At 40.9% G+C, this 20,241-nt stretch overlaps 1 protein-coding gene across 2 annotated transcripts in view; it reads left to right on the top strand.

Annotated features, from left to right (window-relative positions):
- Nucleotides 1–11,912, top strand: part of LOC121933070 (CXADR like membrane protein) — a 41,010-nt gene extending 29,098 nt beyond the window's left edge. Inside the window, exons 1-7 of one of the 2 annotated variants that reach the window (XM_042472306.1) lie at nucleotides 1,424–1,457; nucleotides 4,785–4,939; nucleotides 6,038–6,239; nucleotides 6,345–6,509; nucleotides 7,758–7,880; nucleotides 8,210–8,351; nucleotides 11,379–11,912. In XM_042472306.1, coding sequence (XP_042328240.1) covers nucleotides 4,802–4,939; nucleotides 6,038–6,239; nucleotides 6,345–6,509; nucleotides 7,758–7,880; nucleotides 8,210–8,351; nucleotides 11,379–11,673 — 1,065 coding nt within the window. In that variant the 5' untranslated portion in view covers nucleotides 1,424–1,457; nucleotides 4,785–4,801 and the 3' untranslated portion in view covers nucleotides 11,674–11,912. Of the gene's footprint in view, nucleotides 1–1,423; nucleotides 1,458–4,784; nucleotides 4,940–6,037; nucleotides 6,240–6,344; nucleotides 6,510–7,757; nucleotides 7,881–8,209; nucleotides 8,352–11,378 lie in introns of those variants that run through there. The other variant, XM_042472305.1, reaches the window with a different exon arrangement.
- Nucleotides 11,913–20,241: the final 8,329 nt, after the last annotated feature.

Here is a 20,241-nt window from a genome sequence, read left to right as displayed (position 1 = left end):
ACTTTGTTAAAGTTTCCTTATATTGTCTACACTTGTACAAAAACTTGGTGAAGGAATCGGGGGGAAAAACGGCCGATTCCGCACCTACACACCTACCTGCTCACAGTCACCCACGTTTCAAAGAGTGCGAATTTATGCATAGCACCTATCAAAGTTTTGCTTTCTTACTTCTTCTTCTAATTAAGTGCTGCTTCTAAAAACAATCCTTCTTTTTTGCTTCCTCGGTTTGTGCTGATCCATCTTGATTCCTCTACTGTTCACATTCCAAATGCCTCATATCATTGCTTGAAAAAGACAAAAAGGAAATAATATATATCCATTTTATCTTTGTGCAAGAGAGGCTTTTGAAACTTCACTCCCAAACACATATGATTCAAATTATCCAGGGCTCTGAGGCGCTCTGTTGCTGTGGATGGTCTTTGCTGACCTCTTTGTTCTGAGCACAGCTAGCTGATCCCTGTGGGAGATGACAGCAATAAAATATTTTTGCATCCAGACACTTCTGCCTCTCAACTAAATTCCTGAAATCACAGAGCAGCTTAGAAGAGCAGACTCCAGGCATCATGCATGCGGGGACTGGGTCCTCCTCATCCTGAGCATTCGCACTCCCGGATATGGCGACCTATGGCCTTTCTCCCATTGCTCGCCAAAGAATACAAACAGCAGATGTCCTAGCATGTACATAATCTGGTCATAGCCAACATATAACTGATTAGGTATTCCCACAAAATGTTCAGCCAATTTTAATGCTGTGTTTTCCCCCCCCACCCTCACTTTTTTTCCCATTGCTCAGTTTATGAAGCTATTCATAATAGGAAAATTAAGGTTCCTAAGTGAAGCCGGGGGGGGGGGGGGAGCAAAAGCATTAAGTTTCCACCCCACATGGCACCATGTCCATCCATCCACACATTATAAGGTTTATGGCTCTCTGCCAGAGACACTACTCATATAGAATAGGGGTGTAGTACAGTCAGCCCTCCTTATCCATGGATTTTTTTTTTATCCATAGATTCAAGCACCCACGGATTGAAAATATTCCCCAAAAGTATAAATTCCAAATAGCAAACCTTGATTTTCCATTTTATACAAGTGTGATGGCTGGGTCTCCAGTCATCTGGGAACTTCTCCTGAACTACAAAGGGTTAATCTGGGAGGAGGTACATGCTAATGAGAGATGACATCACATGCTAATGAGCTGTGGCATCATAGCTGATGTAAGGTCCAACTGACCAATCAGAAAATAGGACCGCGAGATTCAAGAACTTTCTATGGAAAATCTTTAAAAAGGCTTGTGCAGCCATGCGGTCCTTTGTCTCTCCCTTGATCCTCTCCTGAGGGGGAAACCAGATGCTGTCTCTTTGAGTCTGGGAGACACAGACTCAAGGGAATGCAGGTCGAGAGGCCAGGGGGCCCTCCCTGCATCCAGGAACTCAAAAGGACTGCAAATCCCATCTGCTGTGAGTAGTTAGGAATGTGTTAGCTAGTGCGTTTAGGCCTTTTGTTATTTTCAACAATGGCTTGTCTGGAATGAATTCTGTAACTATGTTCTTTGACCTGCAAGGCAAAAGGGGCTTTGCAAGAGTGTTATAAATTCTTCCTATCCTATTCTATCCCTTTTTAAAATAAACTTCTTTCTTAAAAAGCATCTGCTATCTCTCTTACTCCTGTACACGCGCCTTAACTCGGTTACTGGTTGTTCTGGGTTGGCACGAAAGGAAACTAGATCTCTATCTCTCTCTATTCCTCACAAGTCCCAGTGTGTGTGGGGAAGGGGTAGCTGTGGAGCTACTATAAATATAATTAATAATTTATAGTTCATTCACTGGGTGGTGGCAGCGCGACTATAGGACCTCCAGGGGTCTCATTCTGCTCAACAGGGAGCGAGAATGGAAACCTAGGAGATCCTAGAAGGGAAAGTGTGACAAGAGGGGAGGGACTCCCTGGGAGTAAAGGGCCACGCACAGGGCGCCAAGGGCTCCAGGGAAAGGCCCCCAAGTCACCACATGGTGGCAGCGGTGGGATTCGAACCCACGCCTCCGAAGAGACTGGAGCCTAAGTCACCACAACAAGGGACACCATTTTACTATGCCATTGTATTTAATGGGACGTGAGCATCCACAGGTTTTGTTATCTGCCGGGGATCCTGGAACCAAACCCCAGAGGATAACAAGGGCCCACTGTAGTTTGAACATTGGACTATGACTCTGGAGAACTTTGGAATAAACATGGATGGGACTGTGCTATTTAAGAAACTTCTCACATAGGCTGTGTGTCTTCCGAATTTTAAAATCTCATTTCTGCATGGGATTTAAGCAATTTGCCTTTGTGCGATAAAGCCCTATGTTGCTTTTCTTCGGTCTACTTTTCACATAAGTATCTGAGTCCCTCTAGTGTTCAATTTCAGAACATCATGAAAAGGTTTAACTGAAGTACATGTGTGTGTGTATTAATGATGAACAACTGTAAGCCAAAACCCTCCAAAGTACAGTGGGCCCTTGCCTTACATGGGGGATCTGTTCCGGACCCCCCCCCACGTAAGGCGAATTTGACCTATGCTCAAGCCCCATTTATTTGAATGGGGCTCATGCACGGCGGTGCAGTGGCACAGGAACGTGCGGGGCGCCACGGGCGTGCGTCCCATTCATTTGAATGGGACGCACCACACCTTGTGCCCCGCATGCTCCCCGTGGCTTGAGCGCATACACTCAAGTCCGCATAAAGCGCGCCCGCGTATAACGCGGGCGCACTGTACTGTTCCTGTCTCACCCTATTACAGTCACACAAACCAATAATAGGAGATGAGATGAGACAAGTGAGAGAGCTGATCTCAACATTCATTCTTCATGGCACTGCCTCTCAATTCAACCTGCAACAGGGCAGAACAAAAGCTCATATTGTTGTTGGTTGCTGTTGTGTGCCTTCAAGTCCATTACAACCTATGGGGTTTTCTTTCAAAGATTCATCCAGGGAAATTGCCTTCCCCTGAGGCTGAGAGCATGTGACTTACCCAAATTCTCCCAATGGGTTTCATGACTGAGGTGGCAATTGTACCCTGGTCTCCATAGTCCAGCACTCAAACCACTACACCACACTGCCTCTCAATAACTCAAAAGCAACTATTTATTCAAAAGAAGCAAGCTAAAGTGTTCCAACTGTTGTATTACATATCCCCAACCGATTTTAAAAATTACTATAAATACCATCAGGTTCAATGGATTTCAAAACTCTTATGTTATTCAGTGCCAGTTTGTTCTGTGTATCATGACAAATAATCATGGAATGTTAAGTTTGCCATCTGTTTTGTAGATCAGTAGCAAATCAAAGCCAATTTCGTAGCAAACCCAGCTGCAACATTGAAAATCTAGCATCTCTCTGTGTTGGAAAAGTAACTGATTATTCAACTCATCTTTTACTTAGGTGAGGCATCAGCTGTTGCAGGCCTACTTTGCATTATCATGTAAAATAAAAACACCCAAATATTAATGCAGAAGCAGGGCATAAATTAAAATATCATTTTAAAAAAATACTTGCAAGTTTTTCTAACTGGCTCCACAGACCAGCCTTGACAAGGAATACTAGGAAATATTCTTCAGAGAGAAAGGGCCATTGCACGCTGTTCTAATTTATTGCCAAAAGTAAATCTCCAGCAAACTTTCTCTTTTGGGACCAAAAATGGGGATGAAGGAGAGTTATTTAAAGCAGTCATGGGCAGAAGATGTATCAGGATATGTTGATTTATCTTTTGGTGATCAATAGTAGAACAGCAAGAGTGTTTTGATTCCCTGTCATGTAGCAATAACAACAATTTAAAAGCTCAAATAAATAACTACTATTAAGGACAGCAGGAGGGAAAACAAGGATTTTTGATCTGAGGGATTTTAAAATTCAATTCTGGTTCTGAAAATAAATACTTGGATTCAGCCTGTTCTCACAGGAATTCCTCTCTTTAATTCAAAAGGCACACCCCTACCCTGAGCAATTCCTTTTGCTCCAGTGCAGATATTAGGTTTCAAGTAGAAAGCACAGCCCACAAAGTTGGAATCTGCTCAACAATGATTCAAAGAATGGAGGTCCCACCATTTGAATCTGTCTCGAATCCAACAAATGAGTTGAGAGAATTTTTCCATCAGCTTTCAAACCCACATCTCCTTGAGCGACTCCCAGCATTTCGACAGATTCCAAAACCATTCACAGCCAGAAAGTGGAAGGCAAAAACAGCCAGCTGCAGAAGATAAAGATATCATAATCTGTCCAGGACCCAAGGGAAAGCTAAGTACAGTTGTCCCTCCACATTTGCCGCTTTGATTTTTGCGGCTTTGATTATTCATACATTTGATTAATATGTTGTCTCTAGGAATCTCCAACATTGCTCTATGGTCAACTTTTGCCAAAAGTCACACTGGAAGATCTGGAAATTCCTAGAGAGAACACTTCTTTAGGCATTTGCCGGTCCTCCAGCATGATTCTATGGTCAACCTTTGGCAGATGTTGACCACAGAGTTGACTCAGAGGACCTAGAGATTCCAAGAGAGGTGTTCTCTCAGGTTAAAAACATAGTGTTTTTTTATTTGTGTTTTTTCCACTTTCACGGGGGTCTTGTGCCCCTAACCCCAGTGAATGTGGAAGATCCACCGTAGATTGTGTAACTGCCAGGGTGGGGAACATTGCATTTCAGAGCACAAAATATAGATGTCTTCAGCTGGCAATACGATATGAAACAATCAAGGATTCTACTTGTTATGTCATGATCACTAAGACATTCTGCCTTGCTCTTTCTCTTTCAGCGTCCTGTTCAGCTTGGATGTCACAGGCTCAAACAGAATTTAAAAGAGTGGCCGAAGCAAACGTGACTCTGCCCTGTCATCACCGGCTGCACGAAAAGCCAACAAGTCTGGACATTGAATGGCTATTAAAAGATTCTGAGGCTGAACCAAAAGTGGTATGCCTTACTCCTTAATGCCTAATGCCCTACCACTATTGCCCAAATAAGCTATAGAAATACAAGAATAAAAGAAGCATCCACTCACTTGTAGACCTCTATGAAGCAGTTGCAGGGGAAACTGCAGCTTTACATTTGAACTGAGCATTTTTGTCAAATGCAAACCAATAAACAGTTTGGTCAATACTTTGGTCAATACTAATATAACAGCCATGATTATATCATCTATTAGGACTTAGATTTCAAACATAGCCACTCCAAGAGTGATAGGATTATAATAAAGTTGTTGGTGTGCTTTTGGGCTCTAAAGGCTGTGAACCATATATTCGTGTTTCTAGAATTCTTATTGAAAACTCACTATTTTACAGGATAAAAACCTTGCAGATGTTAAATCTAACCTGGTTGACTATGATTGTGTAATAATCATTATGAATTCCGCCAAATATTAACTACATATATTAGCTGTAAAAAGTGCCAGAAAAGTATATCCAATTGGACTTGTGTCCAGCGACCATCTACTCTAAGCTACTCGAGTGAAGGAAAAGTTGCACTGATTATAAAGTTTCAGTTTTGATGATGGCTGAGAGTGAAGCTCTATTGACACAGTCAGGGACAGTGGAGTCTCCTTCCTTAGAGGTCTTCAAACAGAGGCTGGATGGCCATCTGTCAGGGATGCTTAGATTGAGAGTTCCTGCATGGCAGAATGGGGTTGGACTGGATGGCCCTTGCAGTCTCTTCCAACTCTACAATTCTATGATTCTAAGACAAAAGCAATATGTGACGAAGTCTCCCTTACTGAAAGATAGACATGTTAGGTGTACATATTGTCTAAGATCAAACATATGCAGGGTCTGACCAACAGTTATGGAGTTACAAGTTCAGCTGATATAATTAAAAGTGAACAAGTGTAAAATATATTTCCACTAAGGAAGCACACCACTGCAGTGTCTTAATTATTAATTGTAATTTGCATGAGATATGAAAAAATGAGCCTTAACCTCTTCTGATCAGGAGCTGCTGTGTTTTGTTTTTTGGCCAAAATAGCAATAGCAAAACAAAAGAGAAGCAAGCTGATCGAGGATTGTTTTTGCCTTTTAGGTGATCACTTATGCAGGAGGCAACATCTATAATGACTTGATTGAGGAACAAAAGGGTCGTGTTTCATTTGCTTCCAATTTTCTGAAAGGGGATGCCTCTTTGGAGATTTCTCTCCTGCAGCCGAGTGATGCTGGGCAATACACATGCAAAGTTAAAAACGCTGGACAGTATGAGTGGACCCATATCACTCTGAAGGTTCTGGGTAAGACTCCTATACAGTTATTCAAAATACTAGAGCTGCTAAATAAAAAATTCTTCTGGCTTGCAATTACGCTGAAGATTTCATCACCTTTCTCCTCCTCCCCAGAAAAACCTTCCAAACCCAAATGCTGGAAAGAAGGAGAGATGTCCGAAGGAAAAGAAATTGCTTTACAATGCAATTCAGTCACTGGGACTACGCCTATAATGTACACTTGGCAACGTATAGATGAGGAGGGAAAAACTGGGTATTTGCCACCCATGGCACATATTAGTAAGTCATTCTTGCTTCAATCCATCCCACTCGTCTTCACTAAAGTTTCTCCTAGAACGGCTGTAACTCAGTATGACATTTATTTAAAGTGAAGAAAGCAGGGCAAAGTTGCTGCTTTGGTTAATAATGTATGTGCACACCTATATTCTGGACCAGCTTTGGAAGGCCTCTATGCAATTCCAAATGTGGAACTGTGCAAAAACTGTAACAAAGAACCATTTTTCTAAACTAAATTGCTGTAATAAATACATGTTGTTGTTGTTGTTGCTGCTGTTGTTGTTGTGCCCCTTCAAGTCATTTCCGACTTATGGCAATGCTAAGATGACCCTATCATGGAGTTTTCTTGGAAAGATATGTTCAGATAAGGTTTGCCATTGCCTTCCCTTGAGGTTGAGAGACTGTGACTTGCCAAGGCCACCCAATGGGTTTCATGGCTGAGCTTGGACTTGAACCCTGGTCTCCAAAGTCATATTTGAACGCTCAAACCACTACTACACTGTGCTCACTCTCCAACAAAGATACATTATGAGGTAGTCAAAATTTAGAAAATCCTTGGCAGTTTTTTATAAAAAGAATAGTCTGGATATCCTGAGAACGCTTATGTGTAATGTGGACCCTTGTTATCCGCTGGGGTTTGGTTCCAAGATCCCCCGTGGATAATAAAATCTGTGGCTGCTCAAGTCCCATTAAATATAATGACATAGCAAAATGGTGTCCCTTATAAAAAATGGAAAATCAAGGTTTGGTATTTGAAACTTATACTTTTTTGAACATTTTCAAACTGTGTATGCTTGAATCCATGTATAAGAAATCCATGTATAAGAAGGACCGACTGTATTTAAAAACTGTCAAGGGTTTTCTAAATTTCAACTACCTATCTAAATAATATGTTGCATTCAGCTTCTAAAGCATTCCCAAATAGTATAGTGCCTTCTTGAGCATCCCAGTGCCAGCATGGTATAGTGGTTTGAGCATTGGACTAGGATTCTGGAGACCAAGAGTTGAATTCCTACTCAGTCATGGAAACCCGCTGAGTGACTTTGGGCAAGTCACACTTTCTCTGCCTCAGAGGAAGGCAAAATGCGCACCCTTGCTGATTGAACAAATCTTGCCAAGAAAACCCGTGATACGTTTTGGAAATGACTCGAAGGCACACAACAAAAAATTAGTGTTTTTGGCAAATTCTGTGGCTTGACTGGGTCTTATTATGCTACCTAATTAATCAACAAATGTCTCTTGATTTTCCAGACCTTTCCAATCCTGCGCAAATTTTTATGAAAAATCTCACATGGGTAGCTACAGGCTTATACCAGTGCACTGCCTCCAATGAAGCAGGACAGGAGACCTGTGTTGTAGAGGTGACCGTACAGTGTAAGTAGGCAGAAAATGTCTTTTAAATTAATTATAAAAGGGATCTAAATGGTACTGAAATGGTTGAACAGTCAGAAAGCAAAAGTGTTACTATCCCACTATCCCTCTCATGTGGACAGCTTTGAATTTTGGAGTATTTCAGAATTCCAGACAAGGGAGGTTCAACTTGTATTGCATTCTTCTTTGAAGCAAAAGAACAAGTCTCACTTTAACTCCAACACAAAAGGTTTTGTTGCATGGAATTTGCATCACCGATAGGGACCTAAAATATTATGGTAATATTTTGTTCTCTATCAAATATAACACAGTATACATTTGTGAATTCATAGATGCACAGAACTTTGGAATAGTTGCTGGAGCAGTCTGTGGAGTCATGGGAGGGCTCTCCCTAGTTTTCCTGGCTGTATGGCTAACCATCAAGAAGAAAGAGAAGAGGAAATATGAAGAAGAAGAGACTCCAAATGAAATCAGGTAATTACCTCTTGGCAGTTGCTAAACATTCATGAATTCACAACAAATTGTCATTGTCACAGAACAGCCTAAGAAAGAGTGAAGGGATATGATAAGAAAAGTCATGCTAAATCACACCAAAGGCCTATCTAATCCAGCATACAATGCCCAAACAGACAACTCTGGAAAACCCATAAGCGAGACATGAGGGCAATACATCCTTTTTCTTTGTGCTTGCCAATATCTAATAGCTCAGTGATGAAGCAAATGGTATATAAAAAGAACCATAGATTCAATGACTTGCACCCCATTTTAAAAAATCCTCAGGCAGGGCACCCAGGAAAGACATTTTAGCTGTATCTGCACTGGAGAAATAATGAAATTTGACTCTTTAACTGCCGTGGTTCAATGCTACAGAATTCTGGGAATTGTAGTTTTGTGAGATGTTTGGCCTTCTTTGTCAGAGAGCTCTGGTGCCCCAACAAACTACAGTTCCCAGAAGCATGCAAGGTGAACAAATGGGGTTATAAAATGCAGCCTTGCCTGATCCCCTTGCCAACTGGAACCATTTTGTTTCTCCATATTCTGTTCTAACAATAGCCTGTTGTCCTAAGTACAGATTTTGCATCAGGAGTATCAAATGGAGTGGCATTCCCATGTCTTTAGGAGCCATCCATAGCTTTTTGTGTTCCATGCAGTTGAAGACTTTGCTATGATCTATAAAGCACATGCTGATTTTCTTCTGGAATTCCTTGGTTTGTTCCATTAGCCATCCTATGTTGGCAATGTAGTCCCTAGTGCCTCTTCCTTTCCTGAACCCCTCTTCCACCTCTGGGACTTTTCTCTCCATGTATGGTTGCAGTCCATGTTGCAGAATTTTAAGCATAAATTTGCTTGCGTGGGAGATTCGCTCAATGGTCCTATAGTGTCTCCTGTTTTGCGGATGTATATTGATCATTTCCAATCTGTTAGTTAGTTTCAAGGGTGCAACATGATCCAGTTTCATACAGCTTTTTCTTGTTCTTGTTATTTCCTGTCAAGTCAACTTTGGCTTATGGCACCCCTATCAGTTAGAAACTGCCAAGATCATCAACTGCCCTAAAAACACTTTTTCTAGAACTTTCTTTGAATTTCCTGTTCCGAAACACATATCTACCTACATGCCTAGATGGTGAGGCACATACTTACAAGAACTGGTTTATTGCAAGAGGACGGTGCAACTCCCTCCATTTCTGACACATCAGCACTAAATAGGTGTCTATGACTTTCTTCATGGGGCGTTTACAGGAAATCTCTCTGAAAGCATGATTCAGCAGACTACGCCCTTGGGAAAAAAAGAAACCTCTGTGCTTTCTTGAATTCTGCTGACATTAAGCCTGGCTTCATTTCACAACCGTTTCTTTAAGAAACCAATCATTAAGTTGATTTCTGTGCCTTTGTCATACTGAAAAAACTCCCAACTCTCTATCTCTGGTTGAATTAAACTGTTCCTTTTGTTAAGTCATAGCTAGACTCCTTCCTATATGCCATTTGCCTGTATTTTTTTCTGGTCCTTTTGCTTTCTACTTCTATTTCGCCATGTTTTCTTCAGTTTCAACACCTTTAGATACTTTCTATTAACTTAGTGCCAGTGCCTGTATCTTAAAATCATAGACCATGACAACAAGTTTATGATTATTATTTACTGATATAGCACCATCCATGTGCTATCAATGTGCTATCCTGGCCCATGTGCTCAGCCCTGAAGGCAGATTTGTCCCATATCAAAATAGATTCTATTGTTAAAGAACAGGTACATTGAAGTGCATCACACCAGATTGACCAGACATCCAACAGGTTAACAAACTTAAGCAGCTTTTGTTAGTAGTAATTACAATGCTGTTCTTATAGAGATTAATAAAATGTATGTCTAATACTACAGGCAAGAAATTACAGTTGGCCCTCCTTATCCACAGATTTTTTTTACCCATGGATTCAACTATCCACAGATTGAAAATATTTTCAAAATATTTTCAAAAAGTAAACCTTGATTTGACCATTTTATATAAGGAAAAGTATCACTTTTAACCCTTCAAATCGAAATAACTTCAAACTGATGAATGCCAGGGAGCAGATTAGCAGAAATTGCAACACAATCTATTGTGCTAGGTCCTTGACCAAAAATAGTACCCTCCACTTATAGAAGGGACACCATTTTACAATGCCATTGCATTTAATGAGACTTGAGCATCTATGGATTTTGGTATTCATGGGAAGTGCTGGAACCAAAACTCAGTGGCCTCCTATGGCCCATTGTATGCTGATGATGCTACTTTGGGTTTCACAGATGCTCCCCTCATGTAATACGTAAATTGTTTGTACAGTCTGGGGCTATTGAAACAATTTTTGTAGCCAGAAACTAAACACATTTAATCTACGTGATTTAAGGTGAAAGGTATAGGTAATGATAGTCCCTTGACATGAATGTCTAGTCATAACCGACTGTTGGGGGTGATGCTCAACCCCGTTACTAAGCCAAAGAGCCAGCATTGTTTGAGGACTGCTCTGGTGGCCATATGGCCAGCATGACTGCGCCAAAGGCTGTTACCTTCCCACCCAAGTGGTACCTATTTATCTACTTGCATTTGCATGCTTTTGAACTGCTACATTGGCAGAAGCTGGAACTAGCGATAAGAGCTCATCCCATCATGCAGCACTTGGGGCTTGAACTGCACACCTTCTGATCATCAGAGTTGGCGTCCCCGGCTTAACATTAATCTAATTCTAGACTCAGCATTCTTTCCAATGTTATTAAAATCCTTTCCCTAAAAACAAGATGAAGCAATACTCATTTTAAAGATATGTATATTACTGGGGTGGGGAAGTTTATGATCTTTTTCATGCATAATGCATGATGCAAAAAAAAAAAGTAATTAATAGTGTTGTACAGCTGGCAAGCCATCCATAATTTATTAACTTTCAAATCTATTCAGAAATCTATTATGCATGGGTCTTTTATGGTCCTCTTTTTTGGAGTACTTTTAATCACGCTGTCTCTTTTGCTTACAGAGAAGATGCAGAGGCCCCAAAGGCTCGGTTAGTCAAGCCTGGCTCTTCCTCTTCTGGATCCAGGAGTTCGCATTCTGGTTCCTCCTCAACTAGATCAACAGCAAACAGTGCCTCCCGCAGCCAACAGACGTTGTCAACCGAGGCTACCCCTCACATAACTCCCACGCAACACGGCCCCATGGCGATGGATGGCAGGGAACCCGAGCCAAAGAAAATCAACCACACCAACCTGATCAAAACAGAAGCCACAGCAACGATGGTCCCTGCTCAAAGTCGGGCTTTCCAGACAGTTTGATTGCTCTCCGTCTGTTCAGACTCCGGCTATGTCTATAACTCACATATACCACCAGCATTGTATAGTTAGAGTAGCTAATCTTCCGAGGCAATATTTTTTTTGTTCTACACTCACCCACTACACAACAAAAGCTCTTGATATTTTCTGCACCATTTCTATATACAGTGGTACCCCGGGATACGAAATCACCGCGTTACGAAATTTCCGGGATACGAAAAAATTAGATAGGAAAAAACTGTTCCGGGGTACGTTTTTTTTTTTGGCTTACGAAAAAATTTTTGGTGCTTTTCGGCGCTTTTTCGCACGAAATCGCGGCTTCCAGCGCTAGCGGCTATGGCTTTTTCGGGTTGCGAAATCTTTCGGGTTACGAACGGCGCCGCGGAACGAATTAAATTCGTAACCCGGGGTACCACTGTACTGAGGTACAGATACAGACTTGAAAAGAAAACCAGCTGGTTTTAATTTAATTTTTTTAAAGTTTTGTTTGCTCAATGATCAATCCTTACATGGAAGAAAAGGGAATTGCTGAAGTTGCAGATGTAACGCGCTGGAAACCTGGATCATTCTTTTTTAAAAAGAGACAGGCGAAAAACGTACTTTTCCAATGGAACCCTGAAGGGAAAATATACTTTTATACAGTTCTTCATGAAATATATACATGGAACATTATCTTTTCAGAGGTGCCACTACTTTTCACTGATTACAGTTATTCTGATCTACTTCAAAAGGGAAATTAACAGCTACTTGTAGCTTTGTGGTCAGTGACAGACCTCTCTTTCTCTACAACAGGTTGCTGAAAAGTTGTCAACCTGACTTATTCCCTGAAATCTGAGTGCAGTTTTGTCACTGGAGCTTGACTATTCTTCTGAATTGTAGGTTGCAAATTTGCAGGATCATATCTCTAATTTCTTATTTTTTTCAGATCACTGATAAAACCACTTCAACAAAGAGTCTGGCATTTTCAAGTGCTGAACTCTGGGCTGTCATGAAGCTCTTGTTCCTGCAGAAGTAAACTCCAAAGGAAATCCATGAGTGTAAATGCACACATTGAGTGATAAGTGCCCATCCCACTCAATGTGAAAAAGTGGTGTGCCAACTTTCAGCATGGAGATTTGGATGTCAAAGATGCAGCAAGGTCTGAGAAGCCTTCAACAGTGTCAACTCCCGAAATTTCTGAGCCTGTTCATGAGCTGACTTTGGCAGATTGGCAAATCTCAGCTAAAATAATTGATGGGACACTAGATATATCCTGGGAATGTGCTCATTTTATAACCTCACCAGCAGTTAGCTATATCTGTCAGCCAAGTGGGTGCTGAAATGTTTCACTGCTGAGCAGAAAGGAAACAGAGTGGATACCTCCAAGCAGATTTTGCAGCATTTTGAATGATCTAGTGACCAAACAACAACCTTTGCAGTGGCGTCACTTGGGTTCTCCATGGCCAAAGAGATTCAAGACTCAACAGGAAAAGTCCTGGCCACATTTTCGGGGGATAGGAAAGATATTTTGATGACTATCTTCAGAATGGCCAAGCACTTAATACAGAATACTTCTCTAACTTACTGTGCCCATTAAAGAAGTCACTGAAGGAAAAATAGGGAAAGAAGCTGAGGTAGGTGTTCTCTTTTTGCAGGGCAATGCACTGGTCACAGGGCTAGCAAGATGATGGATGTTTTGAATTTGGGGACTGAGCGCATGGATCACCCACCCTATCCACCAGATCTGACTATTTCTTGTTTCCAAACCTTAAAAAGAGTTTCATTCAGAGGTGACAGCAGTATTTCCATGACCAGGCGTCACCATTTTATTTTATTTTATTTCATTTTTGGAAAGGGATTAAAGAAACATGAGAAATGAAGTGCACTGAACTTCAAGGTGAATATGTGGAATAGCATGCATGTTTCATGGCTCTTCCTTCTTGGTCGGGATGAGAACCTTTCAGCACCTCCTCATAAATCCGTTTGGTGAACTTACTTCTAGAAAGTAAGGAAGTTACTTTTCCTCTTGATGGAAATATCCAGTATCAATAGAGTCCTTTTTGCAGTTCCATTAGTTCACATGGTGCAGATTCTTGACATGGAGAAAGTCAAACCACAAGGCCAATTGACCACTGAAATGTTGGATGGTTGCACTGAATTGAATTCACCATATAGAAAATGGCAGGGTAGTTAAAAAGAAATTATCCTAAACTGTTTCCATCAGTTACTAGAGAAACTAGTTTCATGATGTAACATTTATTATGCAGCAATCTATTAACTATGACAATTTACACAGCTCAGAAACTATTCAGACAAGCTGCAAAGTACTGTTTGATTCCAGCCCATTTGTAAGTAGATTCACCAGTCAAAACTTGTTTTTCTTTAATGGTGAAGCACAAGCTTTGGAGTCTGCTATTCAAGAGAGCCATAAATGACTTTACAGTTTATATTTCACAGATACTAAGAAAGGGAAAAGGTGGAGGAAATTACGTATTTCCAGAACCACAAGGCATTTCACTCTGAAAAGGGATGTTAAGTGCAATGACGTTTTGAAGTCAACACTGTTTCAACTATACTTACCTTGTGATAAAACCAAACATTATTTTGTAAAACATTCTATTTAAAGGATTTATTGTTATCCTGTATACAAACTACTATTTAGTGTTGTTGCATAAATCTTCTCTAGTTTTATTTCTCGGTTGGTAAACTGAAGTTACTTCTCTTCAACCTGCTACTATTGGCATAGTTGTGCTCAGAATGAGCCACACAAAGGGAAGCAAATATTTATTACAGATTCCTTTGAATCAACATTTTAGTAAGAATGTTTTGCTGTTGTTTTTAAATAAAGGGGCTGCAGGACAATTACAGCAGTTCAACCAAACGTGAAGCAGTGTCATGTTTTTACTTTGCGGTTTTGCAGTGTCATCAAACTAAACCTTCTTTTCTTTAGCAGACATGTTTTCTAACTAAGGGATTGCTACTCCTCAAAGTGTTCCTGAAAACGTCTCAAGACCCATTAAATAAATAATTGGATTCTAGTAAATGATGACTTTTCACTTGGAAAAATACTTCCATGTCACTCAGGCTATCTCATTTCCTTGTCTCCTCCTGTCCATTGCAATGGTTCTCTTCACAAAGTTGCTCCTGAGGACTAGGTTTTATGCAGTGCAATTGGATATGGCACAGACAGAGCTGCTAGATGGAGGCAAGGTGTGCATGGGGAAAATTGAATGCCTTACTTTGTGTGTTGCTATTGCAAAGTCATAATGAAGAACAATGCAATATACTCACACTAAGGCCTAAGTGTTCAGCTTCTTTGGTTGGCTGTCCAAGGCAAAATTAACCCTCTCCAGGATCAATGTGAGAAAGCTACATTGGACAATTTTGGCTTAAATGCATCTGAATTGTGAAGTCATACAAGCAAAGGGAGAGGAATTTCTGACTTCTCTCCTTGAGAACCATTGGATCTACTTTTCAATATCTGCATGAAGTTGCTCACTGGGAGAGCAGAGCAGGAGGTGACACCAATATGCTGATGCCATCTCTATATCTCTTTGTTTCCTGAATCAGATGAGAATATGCAGGTGATGAGCCCATGCCTTGAGGGCTGAATGAGGACAAATAAAGTGAAGTTGAAACATGATAAAATGGAGGCTTTGGTTAAGTGTGTCTCATATCTTGGATTTAGGTATGCAGGGCTTTTAAATTCATCACCATTATTTGAGACCCAACTATTCTCCATGGCTAGGAATGTCTTTCATAGACAATCTGGCTGATAAACAATGTTTATTCTAATGTATTATACATAAGATGGCTCTCAAGGATGAACTGGAACAGCAACCAGAAGTGCAACTAGCCAGATGAAGACATATTACATAAATTTTGAAGGAGATGCACTGGCTGCGTATTTTCTTCAAATGCCAATTCAAGGTGGCGATGCTTACTATTAAATTCCTAAACAGCTTCAGACTCTAACATTTAGAGGCATGGCCATTATATAAGACTGTGAGGGAGGCTCTTCCCATGTATTTCAGGTGTGTCATGGATCAACAAGTGAGTTTTTAGTTGTGGCACCCCAGTACAAATTAATCCTCTCACAAAGGTGTAGCTAGAACCAACTTACAGCTGTTCCGGCACCAGCTCAGCCTTTTGGTCAAAGCATTTTAATCGCCTGATTCTGTTTTATTGAGTATGCTGATTTTTATGACAACTAAAATAATATCATTTAAAAGAGTATAATAATAATAATTTATTTATATTCCACTTTTCGCAGAGGAATCAAAGTGGATGTCAACAGTATAAGAATAAAACATTGTAAAGTTAAAAATTACAGTTAAAAAGAATAATCCCATATGCCACCCACCCCCAGCATAAAAAAACCATTAATCAAAACCTTTAAAAGAGAGTTGTTTTAAAAGGATACAGCAGATTTTAAAAAATAAACACTCTCCAGTAATAAACCTTCCTAAGATTGATTCCATATTGAAAGCCTTCTTAATCAAAAGGGTCCTTTTGTTGTTGCTGTGTGACTTCAAGGGGCAAAGCAGACTGCCCCAAAAGGGCAGATTGGGGCTTATGGCTCCAATCTGGCCCATCACCGCGGTTTCTAACTGGCCACTGAAAAGGAGCGGTTTATTTCTGCTCCTTTTCAGGCCCTCTTTTTTCCTTTAGGGTGGCATTGGGGCGACTTCAGGCTGCATTCGGAGCATGGGCTGTTTAAATGCCGTGCCCCCAATGCAGCCCAGCAGCGACCCTTTTGGCCTGTCTGTTTCGGGACCAAGTCATTTCTGACTTATGGCAACCCTAATGCAAAAATCCATAGGGTTTTTCTTGGCAAGAGTTGTTCAGAGGAAGTTTGCCATTGCCTTCCTCTAAGGCTGAGAGAGTGTGACATGCCCAAGGTCACCTAGTGGGTTTCACGGCTGGCAAAAGGAAAGCAGGGTAGCCTAGCCTTCCAAAAGGTGAGCCTATTATGGTGGCGAGACCAAGATAAAACCTTCCCTTACAGATCTTAGGACTCTTGCAGGTTCATAGGGAGAGCCTTATAGGTCATGACCAGCACTTTGAATTGCTCCCAGAAACACACTGGTAGCTAGTGATGCTATTTTAACAAGGGAGGGAGTTATATGGTTACTATAACTGGCCATTTCAGTTCCAGCATTTTGGATCCGCTGAAGTTTCCAAACAGTTTCTAAAGGCAGCCCCATGTACAGTGTATTACAGTAGTCCAAACCTGATATAATCAAGCCATGTGTCACTGTAGCTAAATATGATTATCTCAAGGAACAGCCGACGCACTCGTTTGAACTGTGCAAAGGCTCTTCTGGCCACTGCTGACAATGCTGATTATAGTTCTTTGTGGGATTTTCGGGATATGTGGCCATGTTCTAGAAGAGTTTGTTCCTGACGTTGCACTGACATATGTGGCTGGCATTTGAAGATATATATGAGATATACGATTATATATATAATATAAAAACCCACAAAAAATTATGGATGCCAGCCAGGAAAGCCTTTGAATGCTGATTATGTTTTTGCAACCTTGTTGTTTCATTTAATTATTTCTACCCACTCTGATATTCATAATGATGAAGAGCAGTGAACACATGCTTTCATAAATAGACCCAACTGAGGTCTTGATGCCACAGAGAACCAAGAGAAACTGCATTTCACTGACTGAAAGTATTTACAAAACAGAAATGAGAGCAAAGTCATTGACTTTTTGAACAGAATGCATTCAGAAGAGTGGTGCTTTTCCTGCTCCTGGTCAATGGGAGGCTGATGACTCTTGATGATACTATGCTAAAAGACCAAGGAGTTCTGTAAACCTTTCAAAGAGCTTTAGGTGGTACATATTCTTGCAGACTTCAGACCAGTTCCTCTCGTGCATGATCATTATTTGCAGATGGCAGATAAACAGATCGTTTGCAGAGAGCAAAGGGAGAAAGAAGGCAAACAATATGGGACACAAAGGTCACAAGACACAGGGCTATTAGCTGGCCTGCCACATTTTTATATAAACCAACCCCATCAGCAACCCTGGGCTATCACACTATTCATCTTTAACACCCTCAAAAAGAAACCTGAAAGCAGATAACTGCTCAGGCAAAATTACACAGAGCAGCTGCAACGTTGGCATTGAACAAACGTTCTGTAAGGTGAAAAAATAATTGTAGAACAGATCCCACAGTGCCTTGTTAGCAGTTAAAAACAGATCCTGCCTTTAGAAATCCAGCAAAAAGAATCTCCCTCCCCAGGCCTTAAAGAAAACCCTCCCCTCTGACAACCATTAAGCTTCTTCAATAGGAGGATGACCCTATTTAAAAGAAAAGAGGAAAAGGAAATGAAGCTGTAACAGTTGTGAGTAGTAAAAAATGTAACATTTGCTGCACAACTGAAAGCAAACATAAAAAGCAGGGTTGTTGTTGTGTGTGTTTTTTTTAATTGCAACTATTTATTGCTATCACTACTGAAGTTATTTCCTGGGGTTAAACATTAAGGCAGACAGAAACTGTCAAGCCAGCAAAGATGCCAGAAAAGGGTTGAAGCCATTTATATCAGTATATTTTCAGTCTTCTTCAGGGTTGAAATGAAAGACAGCAAAACAAAAGAAACCTCTCTTTTCTTGCAGAGAGGAATTTTACAGCCAGAACTCCTTTGCTTACAATGCAACCCTAAACCTATTTCTTCAGAGAACAGTGTGAACTCAATGGGGTTTATTCCTGTTAGCAACTTTGGATACCAACCTTATACCCCAGGACTATTCTCCTTTCTGGGGACTAATCCTACCAAAAATGTGAACAATTTCAGAATGAGCCTTCTCCTTTCCCTTACGCAAGAATCTTGCTAAGCCACTTCCTCTCCAGATAAAGTCAAAGGGAATAAACAGGTCCTTTAACCTTACATTTCTTGCAAGTAATTTTTCCTCTTCATGGAGGGCTCCCAGTTTAGCAGATTCCTTTTGCGCTCACGTTTCTCATCTCGGCACTGGAAGACAGGACAAAAGCAAAGCCAGGAAAGAGATGTTTATATAATAATAATAATATAATGAATAATATAATAATAATAATAATATTGGACATTATGGCTCTTTGACAGATCCATGGACCGGGATTTCATGCCAGAACCTAGCAACGGGCTTATTTAAAAACTGCTTTTCTGTGCAAAGAAGACCTTTTGGCCATGTGCTAAGCAGGAAGAATCAGTGTGAACTCAATGGGGATGTCCTAGCCCTGAAAGCATACAAAATGTGGGACAGTCAAGAAACTGTAGGGCATGACAAAACAAAAGGCAAGGACACTAATATAAAAGTCAACCCTGCTCGTAGTCATGCTCAAAATGGAGGACACTTTGGAATTCCTTTCTGGACAGAAGGATGAAATGGAGGGCATGTCTTAAAAAAAGGAGGATGTCTGGTCGCCCTGGCTGAAGACTTCCTTTCCTTTGAAAACATAAACATGCTTTCATTGTTATCACTATTATTAATATTTATTTATAGAGCGCTGCAGCAGCTGTGGCTGGCATCTGAAGAGCAATATCTTCAGTTCACATAATATATATATGAGATATTACAATTAGATAACCGTATATCTCATTATGTATCAGTCGTGCCAGCCACAGATGCTGGCGAAATGTCAGGAATAAACTCTTCTAGAACACTGGACACATAGCCCAAAAAACCCACAATAAAAGTGGGGAAAGGTGACAGTATTAACTCCAAAAAAGAGAGCCAGCATGGCTTAGTGATGTGAGCTTTGGGCTATGAGGGTGAACCTAAACTCACGCCTTCCAGGTGTTTTGGACCTCCCAAAAGCCTCAGCCATCTTGGTCATAGTTGGGGATCCTGAAGTCCAAATTCACCTGGAAGGCCAGAGTTTGGGAATTACTTGGGCTACGACTTTGGAGAGACCAGGTTCGAATCCTGGCTTGGTTAGGCATACTCACTGGGTGACCTTGGGCAAGTCACACTCTCTCAGCCTCAGAGGAAGGCAACGGCAAACCCTTCGAACAAATCTCATCAAGAAAACCAGTGGGATCCCACAGGGTTCTGTCCTGGGCCCAGTGCTATTCAACATCTTTATCAGTGACTTGGATGACAGAATTGGGGACATACTTATCAAATTTAAAGATGACATCAAACTAGGAAGAGTAGCTAATACTCCAGAGGCAGGATCAAAATTCAGAATGACCTGAATAGACTAGAAAGCTGGGCCAAAGCTAACAAAATGAATTCAACACAGAGAAATGTAAGGTCTGCACTTAGGGTGGAAAAATGAAATGCACAGATAGAGGATGGGGGACATCTGGCTTAAGGAGACTTATTGTGTGAAAGGGATCTAGGAGTCCAAGTAAGACCACAAGTTGAACATGAGTCAACAGTGTGATGCGGCAGCTAACAAGGCCAATGCGATTTAGGCTGCATCAACAGAATGTCTAGATCAAGGGAAGTAATAGTGCCACTATATTCTGCTCTGGTCAGGCCCACGGGAATAAGGTGTCCAGTCTGGGCACCACAATTCAAAAAGGACATTGAGAAACTGGAGTGGTTCCAAAGGAGGGCGACTAAAATGGTGAAGGTCTGGAAACCTTGCC

The sequence above is a fragment of the Sceloporus undulatus genome, chromosome 6, assembly GCF_019175285.1.
Source record: "Sceloporus undulatus isolate JIND9_A2432 ecotype Alabama chromosome 6, SceUnd_v1.1, whole genome shotgun sequence".
Taxonomy (NCBI): Eukaryota; Metazoa; Chordata; class Lepidosauria; order Squamata; family Phrynosomatidae; genus Sceloporus; species Sceloporus undulatus.
The sequence above is the reverse complement of the archived record's forward strand: the minus strand, read 5'-3'. Positions and strand labels throughout refer to the sequence as shown.